Below are 21,965 nucleotides of genomic sequence, written 5' to 3'. Positions count from 1 at the left end.
TCTTATTTATACTAATACATTTTTTTATCTTTATAGAAAAAAAATGACTAATCGTCCTGCACAATACATTCCAAAATTGAGGTATAAGTTTAACTTTTTGTCAGTTCATTGTTCATGAATAGAGCATGGTGAGTTGGCAAAATCACAATTCACTTTAAAGAATATGGATTGGATCTGGGCTGAATCTAATAAAAGGATGTCTTTCGAAAATCAAGGATATAAAAAATAATAATAAGATGAGATTGAGTCACTGTAAGAATTTTTTTCAATATAACCCAATCATCAATGAATAAAAAGTTAAAAAACTCTATTATGCATTTCTATTTATTATTTATATTAATCCTTGGTTTTTCTTTATCTTAATTTTTTTATCTCTTATTTATACTTATACATTTTTTTATCTGTTGAGAAAAAAGAAGAGTAATTGTCCTGCACAATACATTCCAAAATTGAAATATAGGTTTAGCTTTTTGTTAATTCTTTATTCATGAATAGAACATGGTCAGTTGGCACAATCACAATTCACTTTAAAGAATATGGATTAGGTTGGGTCTGGAGTTGGATCTAATAAATCGATGTATTTCAAAAATAAGAGTATCAGAAATAATAATAATAAGATGTGATTGGGTCATTATAAAAAATTTTTGCAATATAACCCAATCATTAATAAATAAAAAATTAAAAAACTATATTAGGCATTTCTCTTTATTATTTACACCAACATGTGGTTTTTCTTTATCTTTTATTTTTTATCTCTTATTTATACTAATGCATTTATTTTATCTTTCTAGGAAAAAAAGACCAATTGTCGTGCACAATACGTTCGAAAATTGAGGTATAAGTTCAACTTTTTTTCAGTTATTTATGCATGGATAAAGCATGATGAGTTAGAACACTCACAATTCATTTTAAAGAATACAGATTTGGTCGGGTGATGTAATAAGACAATGTCATTCGAAAATCAAGGATATCAGAAATAATAATAAGATGAGATTGGATTATTATAAGAATTTTTTTCAACATAACCCAATCATCAATGACTAAAAAATTAAAAAACTCTATTATGCATTCCTATTTATTATTTACATTAATCCTTGGTTTTTCTTTATCTTTTACTTTTTTTTATCTCTTATTTATACTAATACATTCTTTTAATCTTTTTAGAAAAAAGAAGATCAATTGTCCTGCACAATACATTCCAAAATTGAGGTATATGTTTAACTTTTTTGCCATGGATTGGGTCGGGTATGAATTTGGATCTAATAGGACCATGTCGTTCAGAAATCAAGGTATCAAAAATAATAATAAGATGAGTTTGGGTCACTATAAGAATTTTTTGCAATATAACCCAATCATCAATAAATAAAAAATTAAAAAACTCTATTATGCATTTCTATTTATTATTTACATTAATCCTTGGTTTTTCTTTATCTTTGATTTTTTATATTTTATTTATACTAGTACATTTTTTTTTATCTTTTTAGAAAGAAAAAGACAAATTGTTATGCACAATATACATCCCAAAATTGAGGTATATGTTTAACCTTTTGCCAATCCTTTATTCACGAAAGAGCATAGTGAGTTGGCACAATCACAATTCACTTTAAAGAATATGGATTAGGTCGGGTCTCAAGTTGGATCTAATAAGACAATGTCGTTCAGAAATCAAGGCTATCAGAGATAGTAATAAGATGAGATTGGGTGGTGCGTTGTTCCGCTATGCATTCAACAAAATACTTCTTGTTCACATCGTCATAATTGTTTAATTACACGTGATACTGTACAATGGAACATCAACCATAATCAGAACCAAAGACATTAAAATAGTGCTCGTGTAGTTGCAGTCATTTATAACAAGGAGCTCTCAGGTAGTGCAATAATTGGTATAATCAAACTGTTATAATAATAATATTAACTAAGGGATCACATGAAGGTCCATGTGGGGGAGAAATTTAGACTTTAGCGAACACAATCAGTGAAAACTCAACTAAGAGGATATTTATTTTATAGCTTAATTAAGTGCATATTGTTGATTATTGAGATGATTTAAAAAAGAAATAATAAGTTATGTGGAGAAAAGAAAGAAAGAAGAAGAAAATGTTGTGATAACAGGAGTGGAAGAGAGAAAGTGAAAGTGAGGGGCTTGCTGCTGAGAGTGAAAGGAAAAATGGAAGTGAGAGGGGATTAGGATTTAAAAAAAATAAAAAGTAAAATTGGTAAAAGTAAAATGTAAAAAGGGTAAATTTGAAATTTAAAAAAATGGGGAGGTGTAGGGAGAAGATGGGGTGGTGGAGGGAGCATCACTCATTATTTATTCATGAATAGAGAAGGGTGATTTGGCATAATCAGAATTCAATTTAAAGAATATGGATTTGATCGGGTCTAGAATTGGATCTAATATGACAATGTCATTAAGAGATTAAAGGTATTAGAAATAATAATAAGATGACATTAGGTCACTGTAAGAATTTTTTTCAATATAACCCAATCATCAATAAATAAATAATTAAAAAACTCATTATGTATTTCTATGTATTATTTACACTACTCCTTGATTTTTCTTTATGTTTTATTTTTTATCTCTTATTTATATTAATATATTCTTTTTGTTTATGTTTTTTAAAAAAGAAGACCATTTGTTCTGTCCAATAGCTTCCAAAATTGAGATATAGATTTAACTTTTTATCAATTCTTTATTCATCATTTGAGCATGGTGTGTTGGCACAATCACAATTGACTTTAAAGAATATGTGTTGAGTCAGGAATTTGAATTAACAAGATGATATTGTTCAGAAATCAAGGAGAAGTAATAATAAGATGAGATTGGATCATTATAAGAATTTTTTTTACAATATAACTCATTCATCAATAAATTAAAAAATTCTATTATGCATTTATATTTATTATTTATACTAATTCTTAGTTTTTCTTTATCTTTTATTTATACTAATACATATTTTTTATCTCTTTTAGAAAAAAGAAGATTCATTATCCTATAGAATACAATTCAAAATTGAGGTATAGGTTTAATTTGTTACCAATTCTTTATTCGTGAATAAAACTTGTTGAATTGGTATAATCATAATTCATTTTAAAGAATATAAATTTGGTCAGGCTCTAGAATCGGATCTAATTCGGAAATAAATGATATAAAGAATAATAATATGATGAGATTGTGTTAGTCTAAGAATTTTTTTGAAATATAACTCAATCATTAATAAATAAAAAATTAAAAAACTCTGGAACCTGACGAACACAATATAAGGAGCTACTCTTGCAGTTCCAAATCCTTTTTCTTTCTTTTCGGTTTCCCTAATCAAGGATTCGTCCCTGCTGTGTTATGCGTTAATTGTTTATTGTAAGTTCTCTCCTTCCTCGTTGTAATCTCCTCTCTTTTAATTGCTTAAAGCTTTCATTTTCGTATTCGTTCGATTTCTTCCGATTCCATCTTGGGTTCTTTCGTCGCACAATTTCTTTTATTACACAGTTTTTTTTACGCAATTGGGAGTTCGGGAACAATCAATCAATGATATAATGTTTTTGACTTTCGATTTTAATTTTCCATTCTGTCCAATTGTGCTTCTCTGAACCCTAATTTTAGTTTTGCTGAAGAGGATTTTTAATATTAGGTTCTATCATATCGGATTGGTAACTTTTTTTCATTTCTCAATTAACTTGGTTTTTGTGTGATTGTAACCGACAGAACAATCATTCCAGGAAATACTCATTGCAATTGGGTCTTCTTCAGTTGTCATTGAAAACAACAATGCGGGGCTATGACAATGAAAGAGATGTAAGCATTCCTGACTTTGTAGGGTTTAAGTCAACATTTCCTATTTTACTATTATTTGTTCTGTTATTGTCGTCCCTTCTGTTTTATGAGTTTTACGCAACATCTTTTTCTTGATTATAATTCCTATTTGATGGAACCATAGGATTATGATGATTATTACGAAGACGAAGAACAGGAAGAGTATGAAGAAGAGGGTGAGGAAGAGTATGAAGAAGAGGATGAGGAGCCTAGGAAACCTTCAAAGGAAGAAATGGAGTACCTTGAGTTGAGGAAGAAGCTGAAAGAATCAATTAGAAAGCAGATGAAGAAGGAGGGTAGTGGTAGTAGTGCATCGCGCCTGGATGCAACAGACCGAAGGAAAAATAAGCTTCCTTATGATAAGTGAGTCTTGCAACCATATTTTCACCAACAATTTACATGAGTGCTTTGAGGAAGTCTCGAGCTAAAATATCCTATTTTGATTGGGGCTTTGGTTCAAGAATCCAAATTTTTGTTCTTTTTGTAAGTTCGATTGTACCTTCTCTCCTCAGCATTGCCCCTGCGGGGCATGACGACCTTGATCTGATTGATAAAGTTGCTTGTTTATCATAGAAATCTATATGAAATCAGTTGTTTGAGGGATATAATCTCATTTTCTATTTGATTAATATTTATGTTTGTTTCCACCAATATCTGGAAGATCGTTTTTGTGTGCTGGGAGGCAAATTACTACCTAACCACCGTTTTTTTCCTTTTTTTTACATCTGGATAGATGTTTTCATTATCTTATAAAAGGTAAGATGCTCAGTTGACTACTCACAATCCATAAGCTTGTTCTTTTAACTGAGTATTTACTTTTTATATTCATTCTGTGTAATCATTTTATTGTCATAGGTCTGTGTTTAATCTTGCATAGTCTACTTTCTGTATATTTTTAAGATATCTGTTATTTTATTTATGCAATTTGTGATTGTGTGGCTCAAGGTGCTGTTACTTTTTTCTTTTGGCTTGTTTGTGTGATATTATTATTCATGCTCTTTATTGATGAACATTGAGTTTGTTTGCATGCTGTTTTCGTAAGTTGAATTTTGCTTCTTGAAATAGTGAAAATATTATCTCCTTGTTTGGTTGCAGTTACGGTTCCTTTTTTGGTCCATCTCAACCAGTTATTGCGCAGAGAGTTATCCAGGAGAGCAAGTCATTGCTGGAAAACCAGCATTTGGCATCTAAGGTTCCTAACCCACATCATGCTGTAAGTTTTTAGCATATCTGTTTCAGTGTTCCCTCATAAAAAAAATTGTATAATATTATTGATCTTTATTTTGTGCTATTAAAATTCCTTTCTTTTTCAAAGGGATGTTGAATATTTTTAAAACTGACTATTTGGGATCTTATATCATTTGGCACCTTATTTCCCATATAGCAATGTGACAAGTAATTAAAAGAGGCTAAGAGCAACAAAAAAAGTTGCATAAGAAACTTGACCTGTCTATTGTTTAAATGTTTTACCTTTCCTGTTTCGCTTGCCCTCTTTTGAGTAGAGAAATACCTTAGTATGCTCTAGTGTTTTATGTGGTGGATTTATCAATGTAGTAACTTTTTACTTTAATGCCAAGCTACTGATGCTTTACTCATTATTGTGACCTGGGAAGCTCCCTTGGCAGTGATTCATGTAGTATAGGACTAAAGTGAAATCTGTAAAGCAGCCTGAAGCATCCCCAAAAATGATAGTGTAGCATATTAGTGACCAACGTACCAAACATAAGAAATACAAAGCAAAAAATTTCTCTAACATGCTAGATTATAAAAGTTCTCAAAGTGGATAAGAGTTTGGCCTTGCCATTAAAGATTGAGACAGGACTTCAGCTTGTACTTGTAAATCCACTAGTTGGTCTAATTCTTAGCGTAAACATTGGGCTAGGGTATTATAACATATTTCATCCTATAAAGAATATATCCAATTTAATTATTGTCATCTATTTTTTCAAAAGTGAATACTTATCTGAATATATATCCTGGAAAGTGTGAGTTGCTATTATGTCCAAAAGCACTTATTGCCATGCCAAAAGTTTAAGTTGTGAGTAGAGGCTCAACTCATAAACATCTTAAATCAAATGTGCTCCCTTCTATAACCATTTTGATTGAATCTGACCCATAGAGCAAGCATGTACCCTCGTGATCCGTTGGGCATATAAGTTCATATCAAACTTCAGATACAAACATGCACTTGCTCTGATGCCGAATGATATTACAAAGAACACATATCACCTTGCCCAAAGCATAAGCTGACAGGTGCAACTCATGAAATATAGCACCCTGCATTGGGTACCCTTTCCTATTTAAGCCATTGGGTATGAGCTGGGGCATTAGATTGAAACCTGACCCATAGATCTAATGTACCTTCCCGGCCCTTTGGCTTTGGGCATGTCAATTGCACATTTAAACCCAACCAATTGCTCTGAAGTGTGGTAAATACATCTAAACTTTTAAATTTTAACATGATATGAAAGTGGAGTGTTAGATTTTTGACATTTACCCTTGGAGAAGGGTTTGACACTTCTTGGAAATTCGATTGCTTTTCCTCTTTGTATTTTTTGGTTTCGTAGTTGCAATTGTAACTTGATTTATTATCATTATTTTATTATTTGTAACATTAAATCCTAAAGCTTGAGAGGGTAGTGTTAGAATATATTTAGATTATCTTATAATATTATCAGAACTTATTGTGGAGTGTATCAGTAATGAAATTGAAAAACCTTGTGAATTGTTTCTTTATTCTATTATATCTTCTGTTGTTCTCTCTCCTTAATTTAATTAGGTTATTTTTCTTATTGTATGTAGATTTAGGCTTGTACCAGTTTATACTAGCACTTGACCTAATGAATTTGTATAAACAAGTATTTGGTTGGGCCATTCTAACATATTAATCCCAATCAATAATGTAGTTAGTATAATTAGTGCTGTGCTAGCTATCATAATATTAAAATGACTTTTTCAAATACTGCTAATATGCAGCAGTTAGGTGCTTTTTAGTTTATTTTTCTCCCTGGAGTATCTTATTAAGTGTTGCTTCCTCTTAATGATATTGTCTACAGAAGAAAAGCCAGAATAAAGCACCTAGTGGGGGATCAAAGTCTTCTTCTCATCATCCGCCACCCAAAGTCAGCGAGGTCTTGTCATTATCTGTGTTGAGCTTTGCACGTAACTTTGTGGCTTAGCCTTTATGCTCTAGGTGGCTTTTCTTGTTTATACAGGTGCAAGTTAAAGCCCAGAAACTCAAGAATACTAGAGATTACTCATTTCTTTTATCTGATGATACGGAGCCTCCAGCACCTTCTAAAGCTCCCCCACCTCATAATATGCATATACGAAATTCTGGTATATTGCTCTTGGCTATGTGTTTATATGGTGTTGAAATGTTGAATTAAAACATGTTATTGTAATTAAGGAAACTTATACAGGATTTTTGCTGATGTTGAAGAGGGACGACCAGCTCAAGTTCCAGCACGGAGTAAACTGCCTCCAATAAGCAATGGTAGCAAGCATGCTCGTGCAAGTCATGAGGAACGGAACCTAGGTTCTGTGGCTGGCCGTTTGCCTCCTAAATCAGGATCTGTTTATAAGACTAGTTCAACCAGTAAGCCTAGTATGGTATCAGCTGATTCTAGAAAACAGCTTGGCAACAACAGTGGTAATGGACCAGGCCGGCCAGTTGGGTCAAATGGCATGTCTTCAAAGATGTCTGTTGGTAACCCTGGGAACAAGTCTTCAACACCTGGTGTAAAAAACCCTGTCAATGGTATGTCAAAATCACTCCCTTTAAAGCCTCATCCACCCGTTTCAAGGCAGAGTATGGAGCAAAGAATTCCAAGGCAGAATGTTGAACACAGAATTCCTAGGCAGGGCTTGGAACAAAGAATTCCTAGGCACAGCATGGAACAAAGAATTCCAAGGCAGAGCATGGAACAAAGAATTCCAAGGCAGAGCATGGAACAAAGAATTCCAAGGCAGAGCAATGAACAAAGAATTCCGAGACAGAGTATGGATCAAAGAAATCCGAGACAGAGTGTGGATCAAAGAAATCCAAGGCCGAGTGTGGATCAAAGAAATCCAAGGCAGAGTATGGAACAAAGGAAAGACATACGAGAACTAAATAGACCTAAAATGATACCAAAACAACCTGTGGCATCATCAAAACCACAGGTGTGATGCTATATACATTTTGTTTACTTACACATGGGTCCCTCATATTGTGAATTTTTACCTTTAATATATATCTCAAGTGCTCACTCGTTTTGCAGATAAGTAGGCCACTTAAACATAATTCAACGCATACTGCTTCACAAGATCATCGTCCCAAGCCTAAGGTTGGGAGACGGCCCTTTGATGAGGAGGAGGATGAAATGGATATCAGTAACATGATCAGATCAATGTTTAAGTGAGATTTTTGTTTTCCAAATTGACATGCAGATAACGTTGATTATTCTGAGCCACTAATGATAATTTGTTGGACCATTTGCAGCTACAACCCCAAGAAGTTTGTTGATGACGATGATGATGATGATATGGAGGCAGGCTTTGATGAAATCATGAGGGAAGAAAGGAGGAGGTTTGTTTCTTTCTGATTTAAATTGAACAATGTGATTTCTTAATATGTTCAGTCTTGATTTTTAGTTGTTCATTAAATTGAACTCAAGCTAATGCATAATTTTTCTTTTCCTCATTTTAAATCTAAAAGTTGGCCTTACATGAGATTTAATGATGCTCACTTATTTTTCTTCCCATAGAACTAAATGCATGCGTCGAATAATTTGGTTTCCCTTTCATTTCACTACATAACTGTTACAAATCATACTGTTGTCATTTATTCATATGATTCTTCCTTCATAATAGTAATTTTTTGGGTTGTCGATGATTTCGTGTAATACACATGCAGTGCCTTAATTGCTAGAAGGGAGGATGAGGAGCAACTTAGATTGATTGAGGAGGAAGAGGAAAGAGAGAGAAGAAGACGAATGGCGAAGTTAAAGAAACGGAAGTTTGGTGAGTAGCAGTATTACCACCAAGAGTATCGTTTGACTTCCAAAACATGTCATTGTTTTTGGTATAATGAATATTCCCTTTTTTTCCAAAGGGTAGTTGAATCATGGGATTAAATTATTCAATTCATCAAATGAGAAGATATAAAATGGTTTGCCCTCACGTTCGCTTTTTTCAATTTGAATTGTATGGAAAATATATACTGTTGTGCAAACGCAGTTTCGATTAGGGGGCAGTGGTAGGTTTGCATTGTAAGCTTTACACATTGATTGACCGTCATTATACCCAATGGATTGATTGGAAAGTGAGAGATTGTTTAACATTGTGCGTCATTTATTATTCTGTTGCAGTTTTTCTGAACAACTTAGATTGAATTACTGAGTGTTGGTAGCTACGCAAACTCATAGTCTTCGTATTTTTTGGTACAAAGATGACAATCAGGTCTGAAGTTTGGATTTTGTTCACACTATCAAATTCCTGCAACTAGGCCGACTTTAGAGGAAGTAAACACTTTGTTTTTTCCATAAAATTCTAACAAGGTTTTTGGTCTGTCTATTATACCTTTGGACTTTGGATTTGTTTGGATAGAAATAGAGTATAAGGAAATAGAAAAGGAAAAACAAATTTAAGTTTGAAATTTACAGATTTTTTTTTGTAAAAATAGAGAGGAACATTATTTTTGCGAAATTAGTTAAAAGGACGGAATTAGTGGAATAATTTTTAAAGTTATAATGTTTTTTTTAAATTAATTTTAGATGAGCAGATAATATAATTATAATTTTAAAAATATATATATAACTTTTCTTGCAACGTGCAAACAATTGTTCAGGAACTCTTTCGTTTCTTTATCTTATTCTTTTGGTATTTGTGGTGAAGATCTTTTAGGTTTACTTTTTTAAATATAGATTGAAGGGAGAGAAATTGAATAGATTTGGATATATTTGAAAGTAATATTTGTCTTCTTTTAACGATTTTGGAGTAAAAGTGAGTAAATTTAAAAGTAAAATTTAGGAGTGATTTGATTAATCAGATTAAAAGAATATTTTAATAAATTAAAATGAGACTAATTTACTTTATAGTAAAAATTAATATATTATTATTATTATTAATAAATATTATTATTATTAATGATTATTATTATTTATTATTATTAGTATTAATGATTATAAGTATTAAATGTGAGATTATAATTAAATTATTATTTGTATTAAAATATAATTAAATTATTAAATTAATTAAATATATGTCCTTCATAATACTAAATGTTTTATATATTTTTAAATTAGTTTGATATACAAACCTAAATTTATAAATTAAACAACTAAATTAATTATTTTTACTTAATTTAACATGCATTTTGAAACCTTTATTTGTCTATATTCAATGTTTGCAATGTATTTGATTCAATATAACTATACTTCATTAAAACTAAAATTATGAATATCTAGATAGTCCAACAAATAAGGACAATTGCATTTTCTATAATATAATGAGTTTTTATAACTACCGATAACTTATCACCACAACTACTAATTTTTCATAAACCGTTTAGTCGAGATCCAAACATTCTTGCCTAGTTCAATAATGTCTGACCGAGCTTATCGACGTCTTTGTTGAGCTCGAAAGCGTGATGGTCAATTTGTTGTTTTTGTTTCTTCTTTTTCTTTGTATCGACATTTGAACATTAATATAACACTGTTACAATCTGCAACACTCAAACACAAACTGATTACATGTGTAGCTTATCTAATTCCAAGCATGTTAGAATCGATTCCAACTCTATCTTCATATATGTGGAATTAATTACAACCTCAATATAATTGATTTCAACTTCTTTTCATTGACTATGAAACATGTTCCAACTTGTATGTGAATGATTCCCTTTTCTAGAATGCTCCTCCTTCTTTAATCTCCAACAAGATTTAGAAGCTATGTCTTCGTGACGATGTAACCTTATCATATATCATTCAGTTGAGGATTGTTAACTATGAACCATGCACGACACACACCTAAGACAATAACTCACCTCAAATTAACTATTCATTATGTCTTTAAGAATCTCACACTACTGAAAACAACTAAAATAACCAAAAGATGCATTCACATACCATGCACATCAATAAAGTGTGATATGTAACGAGAATATAATTATATTTTCACTTTTATCACAAAAATTCCCTTACTTGAAAAGAGATATGAAATTTTTTGCCTTGTGCTAATCCTCTCCTTTTCTTGCTCTCAAATCTATCAAAACAAAAAAACATGTACATCATCATAGATTATTCCTTTCTTGAATACATTGTTTTACTCTTAAGAGAACATACTCATAGTATGATATTGAGCATATTAGATGTACAAAAAATTATAATGAATGTGATCGTAGTTAGTTATGAAAGTGGTCACCCGTTAAATATAATTTCGAATTGTTAGGCTAACTTCTAAGAAGTACATTTCACTAAATCTTATTATAACTAAGCAAAACACATTGTCTACTTAAGATTTACTTCGTATCTGATGCTTCTTTGCTGTATAATATTATTTTGATCTTTCCTAATGTAACTAACGTTTTTTTATTTTAAACGCAATGAACAAAATAGCTTTGATTTAGATGGTGGAATTCTTTTGTGCCCAACTTAAGTCTAAATTTTAGTTCTTGCTCTATTTTAGTATTTTATTTTTTTCATAACATTTTTCTTTGTTTACTTGCAATAAATAAACAAAATCGTTAATCTTTAAGTTTTTTAATTGTTTAACTTCATTAATAATCTTTGTCATTTGAGAATCAAAATTGAGATGAAAAACTTGTCAACGACCTAATTAAAGTTTTTTTTTTTGTTTTCCTCACATACGTGAGTTCATTCATATGCTGACAAGACAACATTAATGTAGAGGAGGTTAAGTAAAGTAGTTGGAAGTCTTATACAGGCTAATTTGTCCAAGCATTCGATGCTACATCTAGTCCCTAGTTTAAATGTCTGTACAAAAGAGGTTTTGGAAAGTAATTATAGAGGAAGATGAAAACACCAATTTCTTATGTACAAAAAGATAGATATTTTTCTTGTTATGATGCTAAATCGCCAATATGTAAAGCCAAGATTGAAAAAAATCATAACACATGTACTTTTAAGACAACGACTTCCAAGACACTAGAAAAACTCACTTAATGCATAAAAAATAAAAGTTACGGAATAAAATTTACTTTAAAAGTTGTACTAAGGTTGATGTTGAGAAGGGACATGTACTAAAGTTGAAGTTCAGGGCGAATGTGAGGTTGAGGTTGAGGGTGACTATGAAGCTGGGATTGATAGTAAGAAGGAGATTAGGCTAAGGCTAGGATTGATAGTAAGAGGGAGAACGAGACTAAAGTTCAGGGTCAAAATGAGAATGAAGCTTAAAATGTTATGGTGAATGAGGTTTTGATGTTCCAGTTAAAAGTTGGATTGAGGTTAAGGTTGAGGTTGAGTTTAAGTCTATTAGTGAGCATGTAAATAAGTTTGTGAGTGGAAATTATAAGTGGTATGCGTGCTATGGTCAGTTACCAACAATCAATTTTTGACAATTAATAAAAATTAAGGACAAACATAGTTGTAGTAGATAATTTAAAGTTTATTTACTTAGTTTTAAATGGTTAAGGTAAGTTAGAGTTTTGTATACTAGAAAATTCAAATGTAAATGTTGTTGGCATATGTAATAAAGTTGTTAAGAAATGAAACACAATTATTAAAAAGTCTATGGCTCATAGGGTAATGATAGTGGCATCAAAGCATGTGGGTTCATATAAAGAGCAATATAAGAGAATGTATGATTATGCACGTGATTTTTGTTGAGATCAAATCTTAAGTCAATAATGAAAATAAAAGTTGAAGAAAATGATGGTATGACAATATTTAAGAAATTTCATAAATATTTATTTTTCTGTCATGTCAGTCTATCATTAGTTTGGATGAGTTATTTTTTTTGAAAGTTTACTATGGAGATGAAATGTTATTTGTAGTGGGAAGGAATGATAATGATCAATTTGACTAACAAAATGTATGTATTGCATTTTGGTGTATTTTACATAGACTAAAATGATGCTCTAAGTATTTGTTGCATTTAACATGCTTTGTTTTAAATTTGAAAAAAGTTTATTGTCTGAAATATTATGACTTTTATTTGAAGTTGATCAATGATTTTTGCGTTTGTCATTTGTATTCAAACTTTAGGAAAATAATTTTGGGAGAAAAATCTCAAGAGGTTGATGGGATAAGCAATAACAAATACAATGTTAAGGCATTCAAAAACCACATAATTTTTTAGGCATGTCTTGCAAATTAAACAACATCATTTCATTGTTATTGTATTTAGACAACTTGTTATGTTTCATTGTCTTTGAAATATGTTTTGGTCAAGATATAAGTTTATCCCTAATGCTATGTGTGACACACTTATAAACAATATGCACGAGAGTTTGAATGATGTCATTCAAAGTGCAAGAGTTAAACCCATAATAACGATGTTGACGGAAATTATAATTTAAATCATTGAAAGATGGATAAACAACATATTGAATATATAACTTCCTTTCAAGAATCCATCTCTTCAAAATTTGAAAATAGATTGCAAAAGGAATCATAAGAAATAAAGTTTTTATTTGGGACTGTCTTTATTGATGTGTGGCTCTTATATGTGTAACAATTAGTCTGCAAAAAATTTATTTGAGGTCATGCACGTTAGAATGATTGGGGACAAATTTGTGGTTAACTTAGACAAAAAAAAAGTGTAATTATAGAAAATGTATGATTAGTGGCATCCTTCACTAGTGTTGAGATAAAATTATCTAGAGAAACTAGACTGTCTACCAACCTATGTTTTGAAGTTTATCAAACAACATTCAACAAAATAATGATCATAAGATATAACGTCTAAATGTTTGGATATACAAAAGGACTATACTGATGAAACATGTGTCTATCAGATATAACAATATATCCAATGCATTGAACAAGATAAATGTCTATAAAGAATACAATGTTTGAGGTAAATTTTGTCTAAATAAAAGCAACGTTTGATATAACTGAAACATAATCTATGTGAACGTAAAGCTAAACATTGATGCTTAAAATTCAACATATAAACGTGGATTTCCACCAAGCGTCTGAAAGAATGTGCTATCTAGGATATCATAATAACGTACTAAATGCCATCAAGAGATACACAATTATTTGATATCTCAAACATGCCCAAGGCATAAGACACAAAAAGTGTCAAATGCTATAGAACTTATAACACAATGTTAATCACCATATCGCTTGAACAAAATGACAAGGCATATGAACATCAAGTACTGTTAAGCATTGCTAAGCGATATAATTGGGCCTAGACGACATTATGAAACAAAAGGCTTAAAATATCACATCATAACATACCAAACACTTTGTCTACGAACAATGTTTTTATCAAAACATACTGACACGTGACAATATGTCTTAAACACACAACATGCTTAACGATCATCAATGTTTAAAACATTTAATGTTGTACAAAAAAATGTCTCTCTACTTACATGCTTTGTTCTTGTTATCTGTGGAGGTAATGTCAATACTAAAGCTTTATTCAGAAGCGGCGCACAAAGGATAAAAATTCATTGAGAGATAAGAAAACATTCTTAGAATGTTTCCTCAAGCTTTGGACTAAAAGGGTGTACAAGCTACATTTAAATGAAAGCATTGATAAAGCACTATCATGCTGCAACGTAGACCTGAGTCTGACTTGCTGCCTAAAAAGACTATGAAGTCTATCTAGAAGTTAACTCTGTGTCCAATAGTCATTTCTTAAGAGGGCTATATAAAGAAGATCCACTAAAGAGAAGAAGTTGTTGAAGTTGGAGCAGGTGAAAATAGAAAAGAGAAAAGGAGAAAGAGAAAAAGAGAACATACTCAAGAAAGATCATTAAACCTTATCTCTACTTTGCCTCAAACATATATCATTTGATGCTCTTCAACCTAAGAGGAAGAATCTCATATGATTACAAATTGTATTATATTGTATTAATCATCTTCTTGAGAGTTGTTCAAATTTGTATTTGTAATCAAACATTGATTGTGTATGTATTAAAACAATTGTATTGAGCTATATGTACTAGTCAAGATTGACTAGGAAACCAGGAGTGGTTGGCAATGCTCGGTTGTAAACTAGGAGTAGTTATAATACTTGACAACCATAAATGGGTAAACTCGGACTAGTCAAGATTGGCTAGGGGTACCAGGAGTGGTTTAAATACTTGGACACTAAGAGTGGTTAAACTCGAACTAGTCAGGATTGACTAAGGGATCAAGAGTGATAATAATACTTGCAACCAGGAGTATATTAAACTCAGTTGTAATCTTGGATAAGATTAGTGGAACCTCTCAAAAGTTCTTGATGGAGATTGGACATAGCTCAAGTTGAGTGACCCAGTATAAAAACACTTGTGTTTTTAACTATTCTAGTTGAAAAGCTTTCCTTAAATGCTTTATGAAAATATAATCTTTTAACAACTATAGTAAATCGTCTAACCCCTGCTATGGTTTGCGAAAGAGTTTTGAAAACATTATTCAAACCCCCTATTTCTAGTGTTTTTCATGTACTTCAATTGGTTCAGAAAAATAACATTTAAAGAAACATATAGTTTAATCATCTTTTAGTAAATGGTCAACATGTGTAAGAGATACCTTCATGCCCCAATATACCATCACCAATTAAAAGGATATTTCTTAGAAAATGCTACATGTCTTCACTAAACTTAACATAATCACATCTATATTTTACAACAATTTATGGAGATTTCAACAACACTGACATCATAATTATTTTAATTGTACTAAGAAAACAAACCATCACTAATAAGCATTGAACCCATTCTCTAGAAAATTTTATAGATTTCTCTAGATTATATCTTCTTTGTCTCACTATAATTGCATCATTTTATCACTAACATATTCATTGCACCATTTTAAATAATTGCACCTTGTTAGATATATTATCTTTATTTATCTTTAGTTAGTTTGTTATTATTCTTTATTTGTATTTTGGGCTTAACCCATATTTCTTCTATTATAAATATAGTACCCTGTGTGTATATTCAACACAAGAGAGATTAATCTCATACATAATTTTCACTATATTCAACATGTTATTTAGAGTCTGGTTCCTTTTGAGAAAAAAAATTTATGTTGCTTCTGCCACTACACCCACCATAACCGTTGGCAGTGTTGTCTACCGCTGCTGCCGGTGTTGTCGCCATTTACCATTGCCATAGTCGGAGTTTCAGTTTTGTTCGACGACCACATGGTTTTGATCGTCTTGGTCAGACAACCATCGTGTAGTCAATAGTTGCCTTAAGAATTTTGTAGTTCCCTACAATGTCTTTTTCACTGTTATCCATTGTTTGTTGTCGTTATCCACCATGATACTCTATGAAGGAGAGTCTATTTCTAGGTACTTTGATGAATAAAAGAGACCATTCTTTTTAGTCCCTACAATCTATCATTGTCTGTCACTACATGTCTCATCTGTTATTGGTGACAATTTAGTCCTTGTAGTCTATCGTTGCCCACCACTACAAGCCATCATCTGTCGTTGATGGCAACCTACTCTGCTATAGTTTGTCACTTTCAACCCCTGTTGGCCATTGTTCATTACTAATGGTAATCTTCTTTGTCAAAGTCATCTTAGTTGAAGTTTACAGTTGTCCACAGCTGTCCAATATTATTTTGCATAGTTTTTAGGATTCCTCTCTCCTTTTCATCCACCGCTTCTTCATCTGTTGTCTTTTATGATCTCTCTTTTGTCACTGATGTGTTTGACCTATCCATATATGATTTTTGTCCAGTGGAAAAGATGAATTTTGTTAGTTTATTTATAGTCGTGGTGACTCTTCAACAATGGTCTCTTTATCCATTAGATGTCAAAAATGCATTTCTCAACTACGATTTGCAATAAGAGATTTATATGGAGCAACCTTCCAGATTTTTTGCTTAGGGGAAGTTTTTTGGGTTGATATTTGGTCTTCTATGTCATTTTCCTAGATCAGTAACAATTTAGCTTTACTCGAGTGTAAGAAGAGATATTTTCACTAAGTCTTTATTGATTATATTAGTAACAAACTTGGTACATATGATTTGTATGCACCAACTTGAGAAAAATGTTATATGTATTATCTCTATCTTTTATCTTTAGTTGGTTTGTTATTATTTCTTATTTGTATTTAGGGCTTAGCCATATTTCTTCTATTATAAATAAAGTACCGTATGTGTATATTCAACCCAAGGGAAATTAATCCTATACATAATTTTCACTATATTCAACCCACATCACCATAACACAAATGATAATTCTAAATTTTTTTCCTACCATAACGATTCTAATTATTCTCAAAACTTTGACATCTTGTACCATTAATTATGGATACTGTTTGTAGGTAATTAATTATTTTTAAATTTCTATACAAAAGGTAAATATTTTTTATTTACATACAAATCTTATATTATTACCTATGGATATTATCTTTCACAAATTTTCTCTTTCTAAAACGACAAATATACATACAAAAAATTAGTAGAAAATATTTTTTATGTTATCTACAAAGAAATCTATATATAACTTAGTTTTATATATAAGTACGTAAAATTCGTATATAATACTTATATTATTTATGGATTCAAATTTGTATATAAATATATGTAGGTAAATCACAATTTTCTTGTAATGTGCAAATGAACGTTATCTCTGCACCTTTATTTTCCACCCCTGAGAGAAACTACAAGTGTTTTGTATCTCCAACCATTCCAACCGCGGGAGAAAATGAAGGGAATTAAATAGATAAGAAAGAATAGAAACAACATAAAAACAAAATTAAACAAAAAAGAAAGAACAAAAATAAGAGAAATGAAAAGAAAACAAACACAACCATCTCCATAAAAGAAACTACTTTGCCACATCTTCCTTTGCAATTCAAGTCCAATCATAAACAATGCCTAATGTGTCCGTTCGAACATGCTAAACCATGACTCTCTAAACCACATTAACACTAATCTAACATAAATAATTAGATCCTTATAAAAAAAATATAAGAATCAAGTTGCATTAAAAATAAATATAGAAAATATTGAATAATTAATGTAAATATAAAAACGAAACATGTTATTAAGTTTTTAAAATGTTAAATAGAGTAGTTAAAGAATAGTTTTATCATCATTACTAGTAATCTAATATGGAATTACCTTTTGAATATTTAAAGTTATCATTTATTAATATACAAAAAATGAACTATTTATATTATGAAAAATGGTAATAATTAATGAACACACTTTCATGTCAAACACTTTTTGCAAGTCGCATCGTCTCTCCTCGTGTGAGTCCACAAAACTTGGGAGTCATAGAATGTGAGCGGAACCACACAGATGACGTGTTGCCCATTTCCCATAATCTCATACTCAAAGTGCGTTCATGTTGGCCGCAATCTCTCTCTTTCGATATATGCATTTATTTATGAAGTGAGTGATTAATTGCTGAGTCAGGAAAGTGATGAGATTGGGTTTTGGTGATTCGAACAAATCCACGTTTGAGCTACACTTTGTCTAGTTGGCTTTGTTACCTTTGTCCCATTCCTATCCCAAACTTTCTTGTGGCTCTCTCCTTCTCCCAGATTCAATTGCCCATTTTTGTTTTTAACTCCTTAGGTTCTCCGCCACCTGAACATTACCCATTTCATGCCCCACACCTGTACTCCCTTTTCAATTAACCACACGAACCAAATTTTTCTGTAGACACCATCCTGCTTTTTCTGATTCCTTTTAGATTCTCTTAACTAACGAACTAACTTTCTGTGAATCAAAGGTGTTGGGTTTTGTTCCCTTTTCACCCTGCTTTTCATCGGAGTGTCTGGGCACTTCTAGAGTTCGGTAAGATTCAAGATTTAGCACAAATTCAAAACTTAGTTTATTGAATCAATGAATGCTCTGGCTTCATGTTGTTTGATTGAAAACTAGTGTATGTGAGTGTCTTTTCTTTCTTCTTTTTCTTCTTCTTTATGTTTATTTATCTCTAGTTAGATGATTGCTGACACGTATTGTATTTTTATTTATGGTTTTGAATTACGGTAATTGTGGTTTTGGAGAATTCCGCAACAGCAATTACCACGCCTTTTACTTTTGCTTTGTAATTCTGGTGTGGTGACAATGCAATCCTGTGTAACAAAAATTGCGACTGCAATTTAAAGCCAAAAGAGAGTGGAAGGTGTCATCTTTCATCTTTTGGTGTCTGAACACCAAATTACTCTTGTGAGCTTTCGGATTCTTTTCTCCTTTAATACTTCGTGGCATCAAGTGGAAAAAGGGGATGGACACATATAGATTGTATGTTGAGGGGCTATGAAATATTGTATATGGCCTTAAATAAAGCTGGTGGAAGAAAATGATTGTTTTTGCTGATTCTAAGCTATCCCATGGTGATGTTGTTATATACTTATCTGTCTAACTACCCCTCTTAATTTATTATCTGTCAAATGTGAATGGATTCTCTCCTGCCTATCCTTTTACATTAATGAAGGTGAGAGCTCTGAAAACTTTCAACTCATTTGGTGAATATGATGGAGCATGTAATAAGCTGATTTTCTGTAGTTTATAAGTTGTTGTTGCATGCTATACTTTCCATGTATATCATTGAACACGAACCAGAGAACCTGGTGTTGCATATATGAAAATGTATCTCTCGGGATATCTTAAATTATTTTGCCTTTGCATTTCTTGTGTGATAAACTTGCATTGATGAAATAGCACACATAATTAATCAATAAGGTACATAGTATGGGAAGAACTCAATTTTTAACTTTCGCGTTAGCTATAGTCCTATTCAAAAGGAAAATATGGGGTATGTTTCTACTGAGTTCCCATCCTACACTTAATGCTTTGTTTGGTTTAGGGAAATAAATAATTTTGAGCAGACAGAAATAAGTTGGTCTTGCTGGTTCAAGAGATTTAGAGAAGAATTTATTTGAAATTACTATGCTACTGTACTATAGTTTACCTACTTGCACTCATCTCTCTTCTCACATCTTCTCTATTTATTTTCAACCAAATATTTTAAACTTTTACTTTATTTTCCACGTATTTATGCTCGTCCTTTCTATTTCTATACATCATACTTCTTAGGTCTCTATACTTAATGAGTTCATTTTTTGGTTGAGAAAATAGAGGTTTTGTATGAATTGTTAAGTTATAATTTCGTGAGTTTGCACTGCACTTCCGTTTGTTTAAATAAAAATCCTATTTGATTTGCTACAAAACAAAAGCTTGATGTTTTTTGTTATGTCCCATATTGTTTAAATTGACTGTTTTCTCAAGGATCATACTTTTCGTTGGGTTCTTTATATTAAACCATTTTATATGTTGATGTTTCATGGTCTAAATAATTTGTTTCCCATTTTCCCTCTTTGGAATTTATGTTTTGCAGATGGGAGATGTGGCTAAGGACCTTGCAGCTGGAACTATTGGAGGGGCAGCACAGTTGATATGTGGACACCCCTTTGACACCATCAAGGTCAAGCTCCAAAGCCAGCCTGTACCACTCCCCGGTCAGCTTCCCAAGTATTCAGGTGCATTTGATGCTGTCAAGCAGACAATAGCATCAGAAGGGCCAAGGGGTTTGTACAAAGGTATGGGTGTTCCTCTTGCTACAGTAGCAGCTTTCAATGCTGTCCTGTTTACAGTGAGGGGACAGATGGAAACATTAGTGAGGTCCAATCCTGGTGCTCCCCTCACAGTGAATCAGCAATTTGTCTGTGGAGCTGGAGCTGGAGTTGCTGTTTCCATTCTTGCATGCCCAACTGAATTGATCAAATGCAGGTCTGATGGTGTTCTTCTTGTCATGATCCTCTTTAATATCATTTTCTTTCTCTTTTTTCTTTCTATCAGCTTCTATAGTTTTGTAGTGGTTTTGGAATCTTTATTTCCTTTTCTCTTCATATAAAGTATGGCTTGAATTTTGACCTGTTTTATTAATTTGTTTACTATAAAGTATCTCTTTTTTAGGTGCGTATAATATCTTCAACAAACTTCATTCCCTTCTCAGTTAACGTAAACCAGATTGTCATTAAGAAAAACCAAATGAATACTAGCTACAGATTACTCTTTATTAACTTTTCTTGTTACTTAGACATGACCATAGGTACTCCAAATATGAAGTGATCTTATACTTGACTTTTTCAATCCATGGTGAATATCATCAGGTTGCAAGCTCAAAGTGCGCTTGCAGGCTCTGAAACAGCTACTGTCGCTGTTAAGTATGGAGGGCCAATGGATGTGGCCAGGCATGTTCTATCAGAAGGGGGAATAAGAGGTCTTTTCAAGGGCCTGGTTCCCACAATGGCTCGAGAGATACCAGGAAATGCTATAATGTTTGGTGTATACGAAGCATTAAAGAGAAAGTTTGCAGGAGGAACTGATACTTCTGGTCTAAGTAGAGGTTCTCTGATTGTTGCTGGAGGCTTGGCTGGAGCTTCTTTCTGGTTCATTGTTTACCCAACTGATGTTATTAAGAGTGTGATTCAAGTAGATGATTACAGAAACCCAAAATTTTCTGGTTCATTTGATGCATTCAGAAAGATTCAAGCTTCAGAGGGCTTCAAAGGCTTGTATAAGGGTTTTGGTCCTGCTATGGCCCGAAGTATTCCTGCAAATGCAGCATGCTTCTTGGCATATGAGATGACAAGATCAGCTCTGGCATGATTAATTCTTATAGCAGCTTTAATATCAATCAAATTCTCAAGTTTGTTTTTTCCTTTTTCTTTTCGTTCACTGAACATATTTTATTCCATCCATTGACATAAAACCGCACAAGCGCGTCTTCTGTTATTTGCTTCAATCAACGACCGATTCTTTCACCTATAGTAAAGTAAACATTTTTCAGTTTCAGGTGCCACATACACATTATACACTCTGAATAACATGTTAACTGCATTACTTTAAAGACAAGAGAAAATTGTCCGAGGAAACAAATTGTCATCTCTCTGGATTGACTTGTACTATTCTAAAATTGTAAGATACTTGGTGCTTGGAAGTGGTTATATGCATTTGTTGTTTTTTTCATTTGTGGACTCGACTAGTGCTAACAATGTAAAAAAGCTCAAGATCAT

General features: G+C 31.9%; 2 protein-coding genes across 2 annotated transcripts; both read left to right on the top strand.

Moving 5' to 3' along the window:
* Positions 1 to 3,205: 3,205 nt before the first annotated feature.
* On the top strand, positions 3,206 to 9,132 carry LOC108323784 (protein spt2). Its single transcript, XM_017556527.2, has 10 exons — positions 3,206 to 3,358; positions 3,704 to 3,793; positions 3,936 to 4,174; positions 4,907 to 5,024; positions 6,868 to 6,942; positions 7,027 to 7,150; positions 7,254 to 7,975; positions 8,074 to 8,210; positions 8,295 to 8,381; positions 8,709 to 9,132. Exons 2-10 carry the CDS (start codon positions 3,767 to 3,769, stop codon positions 8,821 to 8,823), a joined length of 1,644 nt encoding a protein of 547 aa, XP_017412016.1. The 5' UTR covers positions 3,206 to 3,358; positions 3,704 to 3,766; the 3' UTR covers positions 8,824 to 9,132.
* A 9,111-nt stretch (positions 9,133 to 18,243) lies between these two features.
* Positions 18,244 to 21,738, top strand: LOC108323202 (mitochondrial carnitine/acylcarnitine carrier-like protein). The gene is made up of 3 exons (XM_017555575.2): positions 18,244 to 18,735; positions 20,285 to 20,676; positions 21,060 to 21,738. Exons 2-3 carry the CDS (start codon positions 20,285 to 20,287, stop codon positions 21,556 to 21,558), a joined length of 891 nt encoding a protein of 296 aa, XP_017411064.1. The 5' UTR covers positions 18,244 to 18,735; the 3' UTR covers positions 21,559 to 21,738.
* The last annotated feature ends 227 nt before the right edge of the window (positions 21,739 to 21,965 follow it).

This window comes from Vigna angularis, chromosome 1 (genome assembly GCF_016808095.1).
Source record: "Vigna angularis cultivar LongXiaoDou No.4 chromosome 1, ASM1680809v1, whole genome shotgun sequence".
NCBI lineage: Eukaryota > Viridiplantae > Streptophyta > Magnoliopsida > Fabales > Fabaceae > Vigna > Vigna angularis.
Note: the sequence above shows the minus strand (reverse complement) of the source record. Positions and strands in the feature narration are given on the sequence as shown.

Excerpts from the sequence above, each read along its gene's own strand:
- LOC108323784 (XM_017556527.2), top strand. The coding sequence starts at position 3,767 with ATGCGGGGCTATGACAATGAAAGAGAT. Across the intron at positions 7,151-7,253 it reads TATGCATATACGAAATTCTG|AGGGACGACCAGCTCAAGTT; the intron begins GTATATTGCTCT and ends CTGATGTTGAAG. Across the intron at positions 8,211-8,294 it reads ATGATCAGATCAATGTTTAA|CTACAACCCCAAGAAGTTTG; the intron begins GTGAGATTTTTG and ends GACCATTTGCAG.
- LOC108323202 (XM_017555575.2), top strand. The coding sequence starts at position 20,285 with ATGGGAGATGTGGCTAAGGACCTTGCAGCTGGAACTATTGGAGGGGCA. Across the intron at positions 20,677-21,059 it reads ACTGAATTGATCAAATGCAG|GTTGCAAGCTCAAAGTGCGC; the intron begins GTCTGATGGTGT and ends GAATATCATCAG.